This window comes from Sitophilus oryzae, unplaced genomic scaffold (genome assembly GCF_002938485.1).
Source record: "Sitophilus oryzae breed Bouriz unplaced genomic scaffold, Soryzae_2.0 scaffold_358_pilon_pilon, whole genome shotgun sequence".
Taxonomy (NCBI): domain Eukaryota; kingdom Metazoa; phylum Arthropoda; class Insecta; order Coleoptera; family Curculionidae; genus Sitophilus; species Sitophilus oryzae.
In genome coordinates, this window is record NW_022146927.1 from 2002366 (window position 1) to 2022180 (window position 19815).

The 19815-nt window shown below is 32.5% G+C and overlaps 1 protein-coding gene across 2 annotated transcripts in view; it reads right to left on the reverse strand.

Moving 5' to 3' along the window:
* LOC115884974 (ephrin-A4) overlaps positions 1-19815 on the reverse strand; it is a 401696-nt gene that overhangs the window by 80878 nt on the left and 301003 nt on the right. Inside the window, exon 1 of one of the 2 annotated variants that reach the window (XM_030903704.1) lies at positions 15794-16083. The exons of the other annotated variant lie outside the window; for it this stretch is intronic. Within the exon in view, the coding sequence (XP_030759564.1) occupies positions 15794-15889 (96 nt within the window). The 5' untranslated portion in view covers positions 15890-16083. Of the gene's footprint in view, positions 1-15793; positions 16084-19815 lie in introns of those variants that run through there. 2 annotated transcript variants of the gene reach the window in all.

The window sequence follows — 19815 nt, forward strand, 5'->3', positions numbered from 1 at the left end:
ATTATCGATCGTTACAGCATTAGTTTGTGTATCATATTAGTTATGTGTCCGTTATTTACCAAGTTAATCATTTCTCTCACGACGCCCTCGAAATTTTTAGTTTATTGTCTAAAAAAAATAACTGACCATTGTAAACCCTTAATATTCACAATAAACCTTGCCCCAAAGAAGATTCATTTTCCCATTTAAATTACATGGGAGTTTGCCACTTTTTGCAATTTTTTTCCCTCCTATCTTGTTCACTCGCAGCCATGACAATCATATATTCTTCTACAGAATTGAACGCTCATTAGATTTGAAGATTTCTTAATTTTAGGCTTTTAGCCCAACCTTAACACTATCAGAATTAAGCAAAATAAAAACACTAAATCACCACAATACACCAAAACACTTTTACTTTTACACTCATCAGCAGAACTAGTTTATAATCATCTGCTGATGATGCTAACATGGTTAGCGAAACGCGCGTCCAGTGTAAAAGTAAAAGTGTTTTGGTGTATTGTGGTGATTTAGTGTTTTTATTTTGCTGTGTAACACCAAAGGTTCCAACCCTCAACTGTAACTATCAGAATTGTATATTTTTACAGTAATTAATTTATTACTGTAAAATTTTTCAAAAATAATAATAACTTTGTCAAAAAAGTTGAAAAATTTAGAAATTTACCGAACGGACAAAGCAGGGAATCTGAGAGGCCAAATTCATTGATTTGGGAAAAATTCTCATATTATCAAAGTTGTGAGCTGGAGCCTCATCTTGCTGAAAGTATATTTCACCTAAATTAGCTAAAGGAAGTTCCTATACGCTAGCTTCTAAGATTTACAAATAATGGTATAGGGTGTTAAGTTTCCCTGATATATAAAAATATATTAGCAGCTCCCAAATTAAAACAAAATACAGATAGCACTATACTTTTAATAAAATCTTTAAATATTGGAGTACCTAGTGAAAATAAATAAATATGTGTTATATATTTTTGAAAAACTCATGGCCAGCCAGATTATATATTTTATAAATATATATGAAAATTTTGTTCACAGCATCTTCCGTTGGGACAGGTTCGTGCAAATCGTATCCTTCTATCTTCTTATCTTCACTAATAACGGAGATGCCGTATGATTTCAACCAAAATGATCGTAGGGACACCCTGTACAGTGAGTTGATGTAAATTGAACTATTTCCGAATACTTATATATGTACTATAAAATAAAATCATTTAAATCGTTTCTTTTTCACAAAACTTCGACATGAGAACCAGACGCAACTTCATAAATATATCAATCGATTTGGTATAGTCTTGCTACAGCCATACTTTTTTTAACATTTCTTTTTGCTTTTAATAGCTTTTCAGAGAGGATTTCTATAGATTATCGATTGGATACACCGAGAAATGGCACTCATCGATTTAGTAGGTGCCTTTTTTACCCACTGTGTCTTTCTATTGATCATGTTTAGAGAAATAAATTTACTTTTTCAATCTCTTTTGTTAGTTTTTTCTTTTATGTGATACCAGTTTTCTTTACGAATATGGAGTGTGAAATTGACTAATTATATATACCAGATCTGTTTGTATTTATTTAGTACTGTTTTATATTAAAGAAAAATAGCATCAATGAGATATACTTTTGATTGAAGATGATTAAATTGGGTACACTGAAAAAAATATAAGTAATTTTACAAAAAAAATATTGATATGTTGTAGTATTTTTAATAAGAAACTTGTAAAAATAAGATATTTTTACATAGTTTCATAAAAAAGGTAATTTTGCAAAACAGTTTATCAATATTAAATGATTATTACTAAACGATATTATTTTCATAATGAGTTTTGTGAGTTTAAAAATTAAATTTAAATCAGAAACATAATCTTGTAGTTAAAATTGTATGTGTCTAGACATATTCGCAAAACCTTATGTAAATTTACCATAAAATATTTAGTAAAAAATGACGCCACGTCACGTGACTTCTTGTATAGGCTGACGGTATTGGTACGTTAGTATGTATTCGATTGAAAACATAGTTAGGAGGAAAGACAAAGAACAGTCCAGGAGAAAGTCTCAGAGCGTGGGTTATAAGTGTTTTCATAATTTAAGGGTAAGTATATTATAAAGCGAGCCCTCTTAGAAAACACAATCTCCATTTTTCTATTTCAATAATTTTTGGCATTTTAAATTTAGCTATTTTTTTGTGTAAACATAATTGTTTCATGATCTCTCTATATCCACATATATCTCAACTATTAATTATTCTTTCAGACTGTGTTTCGGAGGACAAATTTAATAGAGGATTGGAGTGAAGAACTCTCTCTATACATCCATAGTCTCTAAGTTGGTAAGTTGACTGTTTTGACTAGATACCTTTTTCTTGCATGTTTTACTGGTATCCAATGACAATTTTGTTCCTATTTTGGTTAGGCGCAAAATTCCATTAAGGTTCTTCTAGACAAGAAGAGATGGCAATGAGTATCTTACATGCATAAGTTCTGTTTTGTGACTTTTTATTAACCTTTATAATAAATATTATAATTATTTGCTAAATTCATTTGCTAACGCTTTGTGAATTTACAAAAGTAATTGTAAATTCACTATAATAAAATGTTTTAATTTGTTGTTACTCTATAGTAATATTACAAGAAGTTGGCGATTTTAAAAGATAAATTTACAATCTATGCTAATATATAAAATCTTTAAGTGACTGACATACTGATTAATCACGATCCTGCTCAAACCACTCAACGTAAGAAGGTCAATTTTGGCATACAGGTTCGATAAGAAGGGATTTTTCGAAATTCCAGTTCCAAGAGGGTGAAACCACCCCTCAAATATTACAATATTTTTTATTTAAAAAACGGTCAAGTTTCCGAAAAAACGCTTAAACACGTATATTTTATTTTGCTTTTTTACATATTTTAAGATTTTTTAAAAATGTATACAGGGTGTTTCGAAAAATCTGGTCATTGATTAATCACGATCCTGCTTAAAGCGCTTGACGTAAAAAGCTGATTTTTGGAAAACAGATTGACTTTAGGGTGTAGAGGTTTGGTAAGAAGGGATTTTTCGAAACTCGGATTCTAAGGGGGTGAACGAGGGGTGTCTCACTCGGGTAAAAAAAGTACACGTACTGCCAAAATATCCTTCCACTGCTAAGCGACTGCCAATGACTATGAAGAAGACTGCCTATGACTGCCATGTAATTATTATAGGCGACTGCCATAAGACTGCCAATGACTGCCAGCGACTGCCAAGAAAATGTACAGGTAATTCCAATAGTGAGACACCCCTCGGGGGTGAAACTATCCCTCAAATATTAAAATATTTTTTATTTAAAAACCGGTGAGTTTTTCGGAAAAACTCTTAAAGACGTATATTTTATTTTGTTGTTTTACATATTTTAAGATTTTTTATAAATTTATACAGGGTGCTTCATAAAATATGACCATTGAGTAATCACGATTCTGCTTAAACCGCTTGACGTTTAAAATTGATTTTTGGCAAACGGATTGGCTGTGGGGTGTAGAGGTTCGATAAGGAAGGGTTTCTCGCATCTCAAATTCCAAGAGGGTGAAAACGCCCCTCAAATATTACAATATTTGTTATTTAAAAAACGGTTAGTCTTTCGGGAAAACGCTTGGACAAGCATAATTTATTTGGTTTTTTTGCATATTTTGAATTTTTTTAAAAAATCATACAGGGTGTTCCAAAAAGTTGGGTAATTTCTTAACCACGATTCTGCTTAAACTGCTTGACGTAAAAAGATGAAGATGAAACTACCCCTCAAATATTACCCCGCCATATTGTTTTTTCTCATGCTGACATAAATGTGAGAAAATTTTATCCAGTTTGTATGTTAATGGAAATTCTTGCTTTGCTTTATCATCACCACTATAAATGATTAATTCGACGCGAACGAAGTCGCGGATACACTCTAGTGAATAAATAAATTTACAACGAGATACACACTTTTTAAATAAATTCACAACGAATATTGGTGAATATAAAGGTAAATTATAACATATTTACATACATGCCACAAATTAGCTATACAGCGATTTTAAAAACGAGTTGTAAAACTAAGAACGGATGGTAAATTTACTACAATAATCTGTAGCAAGAAATAACCATCAATATTGTTTTTAAATTCACAAATTAATTTTTCCAGTGTACTTATAACTGTAAAAATAAAAAAATAAACATTCTACAGGCCAATTTTTTAAAATAGATACATTAAAATAAACATAACACAACGCAAATCCCTACTTATAAAGAATCAAAAGACAAATTCCTCCATATAGGCGTCTTAAATACGAATTTTAAACCTATCGACTCTGCTAAACATCATTTCTATGTAAATGCGGGTAAGACGGCGCGAATGAAACCGACCAGCCCGGCATTTGCAATTTACACGACCTTATTTTTCGTTAGCGGCCCTAAACACACGACTAAAGTTATGTAAATATCAGTGTTAAGCGAGGTGTTAAATATAGGGCTGGGTAAAGCATAAGAAATGATCGTTTAAGGTAGTAAATAATGGTGTAAATTAATGCCGATGAAATTTATTAAGAAAAACATTGATAAACGATATAAAAATAAAAGTATTCGTTTATTTAGTTGGGACTTGTAAGTGTTCCACCGATTATTAGTTATTTAACCCTTTATAGGTTGATGGTCGCTAAATCGACCACTTTAAGTTAACGTAAGTGGTTGAATATTCGACCAGTAAGCATCGGTGACACCGAATTCGCTGTGTATCATATAGGGTGTCCCAGAAATAAGTGCAAATATTTTAACTGGTAGTATAGTTCAACTCCAGAAACACGCCTATGAGGTTTTTTTGCGAAAAAAAAATGCTGAAAATTAAAAATTTTTCTTGACATTTTCCGGGAAATTTGAAAAAACTTTTTAGTGCCACTTGTTTATTCACCTGAGATTTGTCTACGGTGTATCTAAACCTTGCAGTGTTGCAACCTCCTATGTTATCCACATTCTACATAGTTCTACATTTATAAATTCATAGACAAATTTCTACTCAAAAATTAGGAATGTTAAATTTAATCTTTTATCAGTGCTCATTAATAATTATTATAGAAAAAAAAACACATTAATTATTTTTAGTACTTACCCTTTCAATGAAAACTTAACAAAAACCACCGAAAATTAACTAAAAGGCTAAAACATTACGTTTATGACGTTTACGAAAATGATTCGTCATATTATTCACAACCAGGTCACAAAAAAGAAATTCCTAAAATGTTTATCGTAATTTAGAATTCAATATATCGAAAACAGCCCAACGAATAATCGATTAATTTCTGTTTTGTTTGTTTTATTTCAACCACTGATTTACAAAACACCTTGAAAAGCGCACATTATTTTGAATACCGTCTCTTATCGCCACTTTACGAACTACTTTCAATCTAAGAAAATACATGTTTCACTCAACAATTTTAAATACGTATTTTGTTTTTTCGCTATTTTTTCGATGTATTTCGACAGCCCAAACGTCTCGCGTCGACCAAGAGTGCCACGTGTGAACTGGTCCTTTGAGCCGCGCCGTCGTGGCGGGCTTGCATCAGACGACGATGTTAAGCAACGTTGCCGTAGTTACAACCATTTCAAATTCAAGACATTCGAAGCAATCAAATTCGTATTAAATTTTAAAAATAAAACAGAGAAACATGAAAGGAAACAAACAAAACAAAAATGAATTGATTATTCGTCGGGCTGTTTTCGATATATTGAATTCTGAATTACGATAAACATTTTAGAAATTTCTTTTTGTGACCTTATCAATAATCAATTCATTTGTGTTTTGTTTGTTTCCTTTCATGTTTTTCTGTTTTATTTTTAAAATTTATAAGAATTTGATTGCTTCGAGTGTCTTGAATTTGAAATTGTTGAAACTACGGCAACCTCGCATGACGCAAGCTCGACACGCCGGCGCGACAAAGGAGCAGTGAGCAGTTACCAACCAGTGATGCGCGACTGTCTTGGCCGACGGTTGGGCTGTCGACGGAATTGTCGAAATACATCGAAAAAATAGCGAAAAAACAAAATACGTATTTAAAATTGTTGAGTGAAACATGTATTTTCTTAGATTGAAAGTAGTTCGTAAAGTGGCGGTAAGAGACAATAATTCTCAACATTTATTCATTCAGAAAGGTATTCACAGTAGTATGTAATGTGTGCTTTTCAAGGTGTTTTGTAAATCAGTGGTTCAAATTGTGATGAAGCCTATATGAAAATAATGTGTTAAGTTAAAAATGGGGAGTGTTATTTTAGCAGATTTTATAATAGCATGTACAAGTAAAGCAGCAAAATGAAGTGTATTTTAGTTAAGTGTGTATCGAAAAAGAGAACTGTCGCAGTTACATCGATCTGTCATAAGTATCTTTTTTAATGTTGAGTAAGTTTTTTAATTTAACTTTTTTAACTTTTAAACGTTTAACTTTTAATTCATTTTATGTAATAATATAACAATCTTAAAAATGTAATGCATCTCTGCAAACTCCTCAGGTGTGGTGATTTTATGACTTACTTTTAAACAAATACTTTCTTGTCCATATGGCAACACAGTGCGTCGAATTAACTGAAATCCGGGCTTGATCCGGGTAATTGGATGTAGTTGGCGATATCTGCCGGCGGTTCTCAAAATGTTGCGATTATTTTTTTAAATTTTCAAAGTTAAATAATTCGGTTATTTTCAATTTATTTTAAAAATGGTAAAAAGAAAATATGTTTATTTTGACCAGATCTACCACCCCTTAAAATATCTGCACTCATTTCTGGGACACCCTGTATAGATAATAATTATTGTCCAAGCATTTACATCTGTAGTAATTTAATATGATTTTAAAACGAGTCTTTTACACTTTTAGACAAAATTTTCAACAAGTTCCATACTGGTTTAATTAAATCTGCGTTTATTTTTAGTTAAAACTTAAAACTGCGATTTTTATTGCAAATAACGAACTTTTGACTTTTCCACTAATTATACTTCTAAATTTGCGAGGAATGTCATTTTGGCCTTTGATTATCACCCGTCAAGAAAAATTTTGGTTAGAAATCAAAAGTTGATTGTTTTATAAGCTAAATATTATGCTTTCTCCATGGATACAACAGACTACCGCAAGCTGTTGCTAGGATATTTTATTATTTATTTATTAAATATAATAATTTTGTATATCACATAATAATAAATAATAGTATAAATTCTTGGTCTATTATATAGCGGGTGCGTCTCAAAAGTGGCTCACCCTCACCCGAGCCCTCACCCTTATAACTTTTTTTTTCAGATAAAAAACGAGATTTGGTATTTTAGTATATGACCTAAATTAGGATTGATTGACGTATTGTATTGTTTTTGGTCGCTTCCTGTTTCACCGGAAATTACTACAACATTTGATTTTTAAATGACACCCTCGGTATTTTTTTTTACTTTATTCGATAGAAAATGACACTCTGAATAAAATGACATATCATATGTCAATTTTGACATTTTCGCTTACGGTTTATTTGAAATTGTAACATGCGGTTCATATAGACAATTTTCTTCGAAATTATACTAAGTGTGTACTACCAAATTATTCGGAATTTTTTTTTTCCAAATATGCTAATGAGCCACCCTTGTTCCATTTGAAAAAATTGAGATATGATTAAAAAAACGAGTTGGGAATATTTTAATCGGCCAGGACAAGACACGAAAAACATTAGATTTATTTTTCCAAGGCTCCTTGATCCCGCGCAGACTTACACGAATATTTACATAACCTTGGGTGTATCTATTGTCCAGGGTTGGGTAAATTGCAAATTTATTACGTAATTTATTACCGTAGTCTCGAAAGTAGCAAAAAGGGAGCATATTGTTAAGGTCAAGGTGTATTACTGGTTGCATAATCGCAATGGTGCATTGAGGAACCTGGCGAATTCGACAGAAAGTAAAAGAAAATTACAGAATTCTTTAGAAAATTCCAGAAACCATCGTCAGGGGGTATATAAGGCCCGCGCTTTGACAGTTGGAGGAGTCTGAAGATAGTCTGAAGTCTGAAGTTTGCTAATACCGCGAAATACCGTTAGAGTAATAGTAGTTGCATAAATTATGTTGTAAATAGTATAAGTTGTGTGTACAGAGTGAGACAAATAAATTCGTTCAGTATTTTATCGTGAGTTTAAATTAGTGGACCCAAGGAATCCGTAACAATATTTTATCTTCTTAATAATATTTTTAAAAATTAGTGTTTTTAACACAGCTATGGCACTCTAGATTGAAATTTAAAATACGATTTTTTTTAAAGAGAAAATGTCAAAAGTTGACATGTGATATGTCATTCTATTCAGAGTGTCATTTTTCTATGGAATAAAGTAAAAATATACCGTAGGTGCCATTTAAAAAACAAAAGTTGTCATCATTTCCGGTGAAACAGGAAGTGACCAAAAAAAAATTGAATACGTCAATCACCGCTGATTTATGTCATATACTAACATACCAAATCCCGTTTTTTAGCCGACCATACTAATAGGTATGGTAGGCTATTAAGATCGGCAAAAAAAAAATTAATTTCACTCAAAAAAGAGTTATTTGGGTCATAAATGCCCTAAATACAAAATATTTTCATGGTGTCTGTCTGTCCGTCTGTAACATGATAACTCAAAAACCGCTGAACAGATTTCAACCAAATTTGACACAAAAATACTGTGGCACCCGAGAATCTGGCCATTAGTTTTTGGTGGGGCTGGGGGGTTGGTAAGGAGTATGGGAGGCGGTTAAAAATTTAAAAAAATCGTAACTCCAAAATTACAGTAGCTAGCGAAACGCGGTTTTCAATTTAAGATTAGGAATAATATTTGCAACAAAATTTGTAATAACATCAAAAACAGTCAAAGTCGCAGTTTTTGAGATAAAAAAATTGGAAAGATTCCTTTACTTTGAAACTAAAAGAACTGCCTACCAACTTTTTATTAATATATTTTAGTATGGGCGGCTATACGTGCCTCCTGGCGCCAATTTTTTTATCTGAAAAAATACGAAAGTTATAGGAGTGAACCAATTTTGAGGCGCACCCGGTAGAATGAAATAAAATATCGCTCTGAAAAATTAAAAGCATAAATCCTGTGTCCCAATTTTTCGATAAAATCTCACATACTTCACTATTTCCAAAAAATCTAATCAATTCTCGAAATAATTAAGTTGTTTTTCGAAACAAGCTCGAAAATTGACCTACTGAAACATATTTCAGCGATCACTTAAAAAGAAATATTAGTTCAAAAACTAATTATGAACATTTTTACTGCGTTGAATATGATTTATGTTTTTTAATACACGTTTCATATTATTGTTATGGCAAAATCGTGCTTGGGATACATATTTAAAACAGCACGTTCTTCATCTTGTTACATTATAAACATGTTTTTTTTTAAACATGTGGCGAGTGTGTTATATCCTGGAAAAAAAATAACATCTGTATGTGACTTAAGAAATATAATCTGTAAGTAACTAATAGGTAATAGGTACTATGTAGTATTATAGGCATTATATAGTTTGAAAATAAATCAAGGGGGATGTTAAAAATCAGTCTCAGTATTGTAATAAAGAGATTATTATTAGTTATAAGCAGTGGCGGCTCGTGGTCATTATTGCAGAGAGGTCAATATCTAAAAATATTGCGTCGATTTTTTTTAAGACGCGCTCTCGGACTCGTCCAAATTTAATTAGTTTCTTACAAGGTACTTGACCATTTGACCTTATGGTTAAGCCGCTACTGGTTATAAAAACAATCACCATGAATACCAAAATAAAGCCTTTTTAAAATAAATCAAATTACTTACAAGCGATACCAATTTAATGTTTAGTTAGGTTAATTTTTGTTTCCTCGAAATATTTTGATTAAAAGAAAATTCGTAAAAGTAGGCAACGCTGTGCCGGTTAAGCGTAATCACGTGATTAAAAGTTTAATTGGTATGGACATGTTTTAGTAGTTTGTTAGTTTGAGATTGATGACTCCTCTGTTGATATTTATATCCAGTAAGAGACCAGGTTTGCACGGGGATAAAGTTTGCCTGTACGATAAAACTGAGCGTCTATGGGGGCTTTTAGATATTAATATTTTAATTTTTAAGGCTTAGAACTAAGTAATCCAAAATGATTTATCTATCTGTTTTCGTCCCCGAATTAGATTTGGCCCAATACAGAATGTTTGTTCCAGTGCTTTTAATCAAAATATTATCTCCTGGATAAGGTTGCTCTTGTTTTTGCAGCTGTCCATATCGTCGGATAGGATAGATTATACTTTGCCGCTAACATATGGCCTGATGGTGCCTTTCATCGGATTGTTTAACGTATTTTTTATGGATTAGCTCATTTTATTTATTTTTGCTATTTAACAGTTCCAGGAATAATAATTTTTTTGTTTTAGCCTTTTTCTTGATAAGTGACTGGATAATTAATATGTAATTTTGGTAGTGTTTAGTGGTCGGACAGTAAAAACTGAACACAAACGCAGATCAAAGGAAATAAAAGTTGTCCGACCACCGGTCAAGCGAAATTTAATATAATTGAGAGGTCGGACAGTAGCCCCTTTTCGTCATATTGCAGGGTTCAGACTGATTTTCTATGAGATCTTGGTTATTTTCAGACAGGAAGCCCAAAGTAAAATAGAAGTTTTAAATGGAGTTTTCATCAATACGATAAAGATACATTAGAAAAAACTGTCCAAACTGTCCGAGAAGAGGGAAAATCGCGTAAAACATGCAGATTCCAAGTCAACAGTATACAGTACAGGACTTGTGACAGGACCGTAATAAAGGCAAATAAGCGACGCGACGTTCGCAAACGGATGGAACCGGCACTTGTTTTAGCCAGAGAAATTGAAGAAAAAATTGTTACCTGGATTGAAAACTTAGCCGTTTGCGGATTTCCAATAAAAAAAAACAGGTATTATTTAATACAGTTGAAAAAATTGTATCTAGAAGAAGAAAAATTGAAAACGCTGTTTACTAATGGATTGGAAGCATGGTTTTATGAACTGCATTGGTACCGTTTAAAACGAGGTTTAAAAATGATTTTTTCAATAGATAACATACAACAAAAAATGGTATATTGTTCAAGATTAAATTTGCTTTAAAATTATTATTACAACCTACCGGACTGTGCAGAATCAGCCAATCACAAAGTGTCCGACTTATGGCAACTACCCGGCCGGACACTGGCAAACTGTCCGACTTAATACTGACAAAACAGCACATTTATCACTTATAAAAATAATTAAAATCATTGATAGGTTTATGAAAAAAACTGTTATATTTAACGTGAAGCCACACTATCTAGGTATAGTCTGTGAAACGATTAACTTTGAATTTGACAGTTCCCGCGGGCTTTCCTAGTGTTAATTTTATTAAGTTAACAACTTGCGGCCATGCTGATGCAATGCCGTCTCTAATAGAACAGCCACGGAGCGAATTTTGTGACGTCACGCTAGTTGGATACTACGGATTAATAAATATGTTGTAGAATACATGGAAAACATAATTATTCCTCGTATATGTAATTTTATGGATTATATTCGACACTATTTTTTTCATATGACACAACACTGATGAAGGCTATAAACGTTAGCTATAACGTTTTTTTAAACCAAAAAATAATGAAAACTTAATCAGCGTTTTTCCCGAACCTAAATCCCAAGAAAATCAAAAATTTTAGAATAATTTAACATATAAAATGACAGCGATCTTTATTTCATAGCCATCGCTGACGCCTTTTTTTCTATGATATTGTATTATTTGCAAATATAAATTTTTCAAACATTGATGCTTTCAAAATATACATATAAATTTTGTAAATGCAAATAATAATATATCACTATTAGTAGATATTGAATGTTTTTTGTTAAATTAGATCGATTTTCAAATCCCAAAATTTAAAATATATTTTACATTTTACCCATTATCTTATGTACCTATTCATTATTTGTATATTGTAAAACATTTGCTGCATTTGTATGGTTCATAGTTTATTTGCCAAAGTATTTATTACTATAAATAGGTATATATATTGTATTTATTAACTGTATATTATGTATATTTCATGTAAACTATATCATTTTTAAAATACAAACCAAAAATACGAGGAATAATTATGTTTTCCATGGATTCTACAACATATTTATCTAATCTAATTAATCTAACTAGCGTGACGTCATAAATCTCGCTCCGAGGCTGTTCTATTAGAGACGGCATTGGGCTGATATTTAGAAATGTCAAAAGCTGATGACATTTTACTTTTGTCAATTATGACATTTCGCGTCGATTTTTGCAAGAAGTCTGTCACTTGTTTTATTACTGTCACTTGTTTTATAACTGTCACTTGTTTTATTATTAACTGTCACTTGTTTTATTATTTTCCTTTTCTATTTCATGAAAGTAAAAAGAGTTACCTATCTGATTCGTTCAGGCACTCATTTTAAAGAATATCAGTAACTTTTTGGACAGAGGGATTTGATATTTGCCATGTTGGTAAAAAATAACGGTCAAAATTCAAAGTTATTCATTTTATAGACTATATTTCATAAAATTTCATTTTCGTGCCACTAATAATAGTTATTTTTTCCATAGCAACTGTTAAAATTGCCTTACTTATATCTATCAAAAATAGTAGATAAAATAGTACTTTAACCGCAAGGGTAGATTAAATGATACTTTAACAACGAGGATTTAAAAACTTTATTCCTTTTCATAAGTTATTCGGGATTTAAAGGGAACTAGTTTGGATATGGCGTTTGTCGCCTCAGCCTGAATATCTGTTGGTAATTTACTTATTTCGTTTTGAGCCATTTCTGGCTCCAATTCAATCAGCAATCGACACGAAAGAGAATCAAAAAATATTGACTCAAAACTGACAACTAAAGAGACAGCTTTATTTATTTGTCGAATTACATAGAAACCAACGCCAACCCAGCACAATATTTTTCTACTCGTAACAAATTCCTTGAAATAATAATTTCTCTCGTAATTTCTGAATATTTTTTAAAACGTAATTCGTTATGGAAAAAAATATTGTTTTATACACGACGATAAAATTGCATTATCGTCTCCCGAAATTCATTCACTCGCGATTTTATCCCTCGTGAATTAATCTCTTCGGTCGACGATAAAATACCATTTTATCGTCTTGTATAAAAAATAACTATTAGCTTATGTAATAATTGATCGTGTAATTTATGTAAAATTCGAAAATTAGCACCATATTAATTGATTATGATAATTACAGCCCACGATATATTTATTTGTACAACTATAATTACACGCATTATAATGCCGGACGTGAAAACAATCCCAGATAAAATCCCGACGACGTGCGCATAGACACCACCGTTTAATATACCGTTTCGGACTTTTGATTTTTTTCTCCATTCTTCCTTTTTCCTAATGGCTACAACGTTTCATTCAAACAGATTTGCTGCCATGCCGTTAGACGATGACCTACTATAGATATATCTATAGTAGTATTAACCAATAAAGAGCTATCTACGTGTATTTTATACATAGTTATAACATGCATTGTCGATTTGGAGCTTGGTTTATGGCACGACTAGTCATTTTTCATTTTGTACCAAATGGAAAATCATACTTATTGTTATCAACTTTCAGCTAATTTATTATTATTGTTAGTTTTAAAGTATCTTCCAATGACTAAAGAATACAAGGACCAATAACATGATTTAAATCGAGATTTAAATCAAGTGATGGTAATTATTGGGAAAATTGGAAATCGTCCGATTTTCACCAATATTGGTATGTATACACCTTGTTTTGAGATCGTAGATTACGAATCTGAACTTTTTTTCTGGCGGTCTCTTACCGTTTTTCAGAAAAAAGAAAAATTATTCCAACATCGAATTTTTCTTAATTTCTCATATTTTTAAGGTTTTCTAGCACATATTTTGTTAGGTATTCAATAAACAATGAGGTTTTTGCTATTTTCTGTTACTTTTTTAACCAATTCTTTGCATAATAGAGGAAAATTTGCTAAAATAAATTTGTAAACAATCTGAAAATGTTGGGTTATGTGTTTCTGATATTTAAAGCAACGTTGCCAATGCTAAACCTAAATTTTTGGTTTTTTCGCTTATTCTGGGATTAGAAAGGCGGTCGCCAGACGAACGACTCCTTCCCATAACTGCTATTTTACCAACGAGATCTTTTTCGATCCTCAATCAAGTGTGGCTTTTAGATAAACTATAATATAATGAAAATATATTCTCCAGCCATCTCTGACGACGTTTTTTTTTCGATCGTATGGTAGGTGGTTTCAAGAATATGAGTTAGAGCCAAAATATAATAATATATTAAAAACTGTGTTAAAAACCTTAAACAATCCATAATTTTTTGTTATAAACCTTCCAGTACCAACCAAGTTCATTTACCTTTGTAAGAGCTGATGTAGATAACTTACAGATATTTTCAACTCAAAACGACTCAAAATATATCGAAAAATTCTAAAAATCAGCTATCTGAATGGCAGCAATCTCATAACAACCGAAAATTTTACAATAACTGGTAAATTTACCTTCTGGTAAAGTTTTATATGCTTGCAATGTAATTAGATGGACAAAACTGAAAAAATAGGTATTATCAAAAAAAAATTCAATTCCTATAAGTCAAGTTCATTATGACTTAAGCAACAAAATGAGTCAACTCAAGCCAAACATGAACAAAAAACACAGCTAAAAAGCTCAAAAGATACATGGTTCTTTCATTTTAAACCACATAAAAAATCTGGATAAAGTAATAAATAGTGGTGAAACTGAAATCTACATATTCCTTCCTCTAAATTAGGTTATTCAAGTCAAATATGAGAAAAAATATCTCAGAAACATGAAAAATACAGTTTTTTGTAAACTGTGAACTTATAACTTATTTTTACACTTTTAAAGTCTTTAAAATAGTTCATGCTTTGGTAACTCTTAAAAACTTCGTTAAAGTTCATTCCCCTTTGTAAGAAATCATGTAGGTACTTAAGTGCTAAGCTTCAGCATAAAATATATCAAAGAACAGCAAAACTTTAGCCATTTGCTTGCAGCATACACAATTCTTTAAGTTGCAGAAACGTACTTTAAAGGAAAGTGTATAAAACCCAAAAATAATAAAAGAAAACCATCAGAAAATACAAAGTCAGGATTTCTTAATTTTCGATCCGTTTAACTATCTACAAGTAGACTGAATAAGAGTTCTTCATAAAATTCATGTAAGTAGGTATGTAGGTAATTTTAACTCAACAAAGTGACAATTTTAGAAAATTCAAGTATTAGCATAAGACAATAATAATCAAAACCCAAGAACAACTCAAAAAACGTTTGGTTACTTTGAGGAAAACTTTCCATAAAGTTCATTTAAATACCTTTGCCAGAAATGATTTATATGTATTTTTGATAAAAAATATATAAAAAACTGTAAAATTTGAGCTATCTGATTGCTAGACTTTACTTTAGTTATAAACCATTTGCATTGAAATTACCAAAGACCAAAGCATTTCCTAATTTCAGACACTTCCTATAAAATCAGATGGTGGAAACTGAAGATATACATCACAGCAGATTAAAAATCATAATAGGTACATCAATTATAAACCAAGAACTTCAAGACTTTGAACGAAATCAGGCAAAACACGAACAAAAAAAACAGCTAAAAGCTCACAAAAGATACATGGTTCTTTCATTTTAAAACCACGTACCTCTATCAAGGGTTAGTAGTACATCAACTTCTCTAGTCCTTCCATGTTAGTACCAAACACCACAAAACTCACCGAGCTACTTCTTAATCTCTTCGCAACTCTCATTTTCTTCGTTCTAGGGCCTTTCACCCTCCGCTGAACGACAACCAAAGCCACATCACTGCACATACAAGCACTATCACTGAACTCCCGCAAAAACAACGACACTTTCACACTGAAAAGCTCCTTTTTAATTCACTTTACAACTTTTTTAACCCGAAAACACCGAAACAAACGACAAATTTACTGTTGACACTTTGATTCGACAAACTTCGTGTAGTTCCGTCGGCGTCGTGCGGCGCATCATCACCCTGGCAACGATAAAGCGCGACTGGAGAAGCGTGGAATCGCAGCCGACTTCACAACTTTCGGCCTCTGGGATCAGATAAGCTGCGGTATGGCGGTGGGGCGGTAGGGGAACGTTGAACGGCCGGTCAGCGGGGAACGAGAGCGAGGGAGAGGGAAAATAAGCGGTAATAGAAGGGAAAGAGATGGAGTGAATGGTTGGGGAGGATGGTGGGAGGGAAGGGAACCGCCGCGCCTCGGACGACCGCGTTCCGCGAGCGTGTGTAAGCGGCTTAAGGATTGAAGTAGAGTCCGAGAAGTGAGTGACTGACTGGATTGACCGTACGAAGACTTTTTTCCTGTATTCTTCGGTTTTTATTCCCGTTTGTACCTTATTTCTTGAGGATATAAGAGGAAGAAAGTGCAAATAAATAAATAAATCGTTATAGGGTGAATTTAGTGAATTAGCCAGTGGTCTAAAAAATGTGATGAAATTTTCTTTATTGGTGGGACGGAAATGAAATTTTATGAAATAGTTAAATATAAAGTTTTTTTCATAAAAGTACTGCTTGCCAGTGTCCGGCCGGGTAGTTACCATAAGTCAGACGCTTTGTGATTGGCTGATTCTGCACAGTCCCGTATTTAATATAATATATACAAAGTGGGTCTTAAATAAGTGCAAATATTTTCAGGACTGGTAGATCTCGATAAAAAAAACATAATATTTTCTTTACCATTTTTCAGATAAGTCTAAAACAACCTAGTTATTTAAAGTTGAAAATTTAAAAAAAAATATTTTTTTTGAAAAAATTTTGGGAGCCACCTGATTTTTTCTGTATTTGCATCCCTTTTAGTGCCCTAACCATAGAGTAAAGCCGTAACTATGGTAATATCAGAGATTAAGAAATTAGACCGTGGGAAAATTTGCGGTGAACAGGCAGTTCTAAAAAGTTTTCGAAAAATATACAGGGAAATTTAAAAGAAAATGCACTCTATAGCTACGAAACAAAACAGAATCGGACCTATGTTGATATGAAAAATAAATCTTATATTTAAGTGAGGACTTGACTTTGTAACACCCTGTATAAAGTCGCAGTGATTATAACTTAACATCTACATTTATATGAGAGGGTCTACAGCTAAAATTGTTACAATCAAGAATGAAACTTGATTTATATACAGGGTATTTTTAAAATATATTCCTGACACGTCGGTATTTAAATTTAATTCTAACAAACTTCTTATTCGGTATTGGACTTGATGATGCTAATATACAGTCATTATTTTCAACAATCACTGCCCACGTTTGGGTTCCAAATGTGGGCATACCATTGTCTACAAATAAAATAAATATATTATTCGTAAAAGACTATTTTGTAACGTTGTTGAGCATGTCACATTAGCATCCTAACTGTTTATAAACGATGTTTTATAAACAATTTGTTCAAATTTATTTCAAATACCCATTTATTTTATTTAATTGGATACAGATGGTTTAATTTTAGTTAGTTTAATGTTCTATTCTGAATCTTGACTTGAATTTATTATTTCTGATTTTTTTTAAAAAAAAATGAGGTGTACTGGTGTTTCACCATCTTCCCCACAGAATCTGCATTCGCCGTTTCTTCTTAGTTTCAATCTACTGAGGTGTTCATTGAGGAGACAGTGTCCTGTTAAAAACCCCGTGACAATCCGAAGATTGTTCTTGGGAGTTGCAGGAGTGGTATTTCCTTTTTGAGGGTGTTCCAAGCCCCTGATCTGACAATTCTCCCAGTACTAATTCCGTTAGTGACCATTCTAATCATTGTCGCATTGGCATATCTACCAATGACAATGTGCAGTGGTGTTAGATCTAGAATGACCTCCATTGCTGCTGTTGGACAGGTTCTCATGGCTCCTGTGATGCAAACACATGCTAATCTCTGGACTTTGCATAGGTTTAGCCTTGCCGTCCGTTGCTCTAGTTTTGTGTACCAGGCAACTGCTCCATAAGTAATCATGGGTCTTACTATCATGGTATACATCCAGCGCAAAATGTTAGGGGAGCAGCCCCATCTATTTCCGGCCAGTCTTCTGCATATCATGAGAGCCTTTATGGCTTTGCTGGTAGTGTTCTTAATATGCCTGTTCCACAGGAGTTTACTGTCCAGGGTTATTCCCAGGTATTTAACTTCCTGTGTTGGCAGTATTTCCTTTCCATCTAGTTGGATTCTTTTCAAGTTTTTCAGACTTCGCCTTCTGGTGAATGGCACTATCGCGGTTTTGTCTGAGTTGATACTCAGCCCGACAGTCCTACACCATCTCTCAGTGATACGGAGTCCTCTTTGGATAATATCACACAAGGTGCCTTCATGTTTCCCCCGAGCGATCATGACTATGTCATCTGCATACCCAATGCAGTGTATTCCCGCTAGAGTTAATTCATCTAGTAGTTCATCCACCACCAAGCTCCACAGCAAAGGGGAGGTTACTCCACCTTGTGGAGTTCCTTGCGTTGTTTTAACAGCTACAGTTTTGGTGCCCATCTGAGCCTCTGCTGTTCGTGTTGACAGCATTTCCCAAAACCAGCGAATAATAGTTCTGTTCACCCCTCTTGTTTCTAGAGATCGCCTGACCACCTTATGTGGTATATTGTCAACCGCCCCCGCAATATCCAAGAAGGCACAAATTGCTGTTTCTTTGCTATCCAGACTTGTCTGTATTAGCTCCGTTAATTGGTACAGAGCAGTTTCTGTGGTGTTAAAGTTACTTAAAAAAGAAAAAAAAATTAAGATATTTGAAAAACTATTTAATCGATTTTGATATAACTTGACCCGTTTATAATACTTACTATGGGACTTAATTTGATGTAATTAGATTTAAGTTTAATGGCCAGGGGCGGCGGTGGGACATCACTGTTAAATTATTTTAAAGGAAAAAATAGGCACGCCACTGCTTTTTGAGCAGTTTAATATTATCTTTGGATTTAGTAACTAAAAATATAATTTTTTTGTCTCCTGACTTTTTTGTCTATAACCTAACCATTATTATTTAATTTATTATCCAGGGTGGAGTGAATAAATGAATTTATTTTTTTTCGCAAGAAGTAAGCAAGATAGACAAAAAAGTCAAGAGACAAAAAAATAATATTTTTAATTACTAAATCCAAAAATAATATTAAATTTCTAAAAAAGCAGTGGCGTGCCTATTTTTTCCTTTAAAATAATTTAACAGTGATGCCCACCGCCGCCCCTGGCCATTAAACTTAAATCTAATTACATCAAATTAAGTCCCATAGTAAGTATTATAAACGGGTCAAGTTATATCAAAATCGATTAAATAGTTTATCAAATATCTTAATTTTCTTTTTTAAGTAACTTTAACACCCTGTATCTCGAAAAGGAAGCTTTAAATCTTACAAGTTGATATGAACTTTTTGTTTTATTTTTGCAAGTTCTATCGTCTATTAAATTTTCCCGATTAAAATCTGAGACACCCTGTATAGGCATGGAACACGTCAATGAGTTTTTTTTCATAAAAAAAAAACGTTTTTGCTCCAGCCTATTGTACAGGGTGGGTCAAATTCGACGCTTTTAAAAGGAAACACACTTTTCTATAGGAGATAAACGAAAACTAATATCGGTTGGAGCTCAATTTTTATCAAAAACATGATGGGAAAAACCGCATGTCGATATCTGTTACCGTTTCGGAGTTACGGGGTGGTGTTTTCAAAAATGTGCATTTTTAACAAATCGCCGTAACTTGTGTGCTATGAAAAATTTTCTATTTTT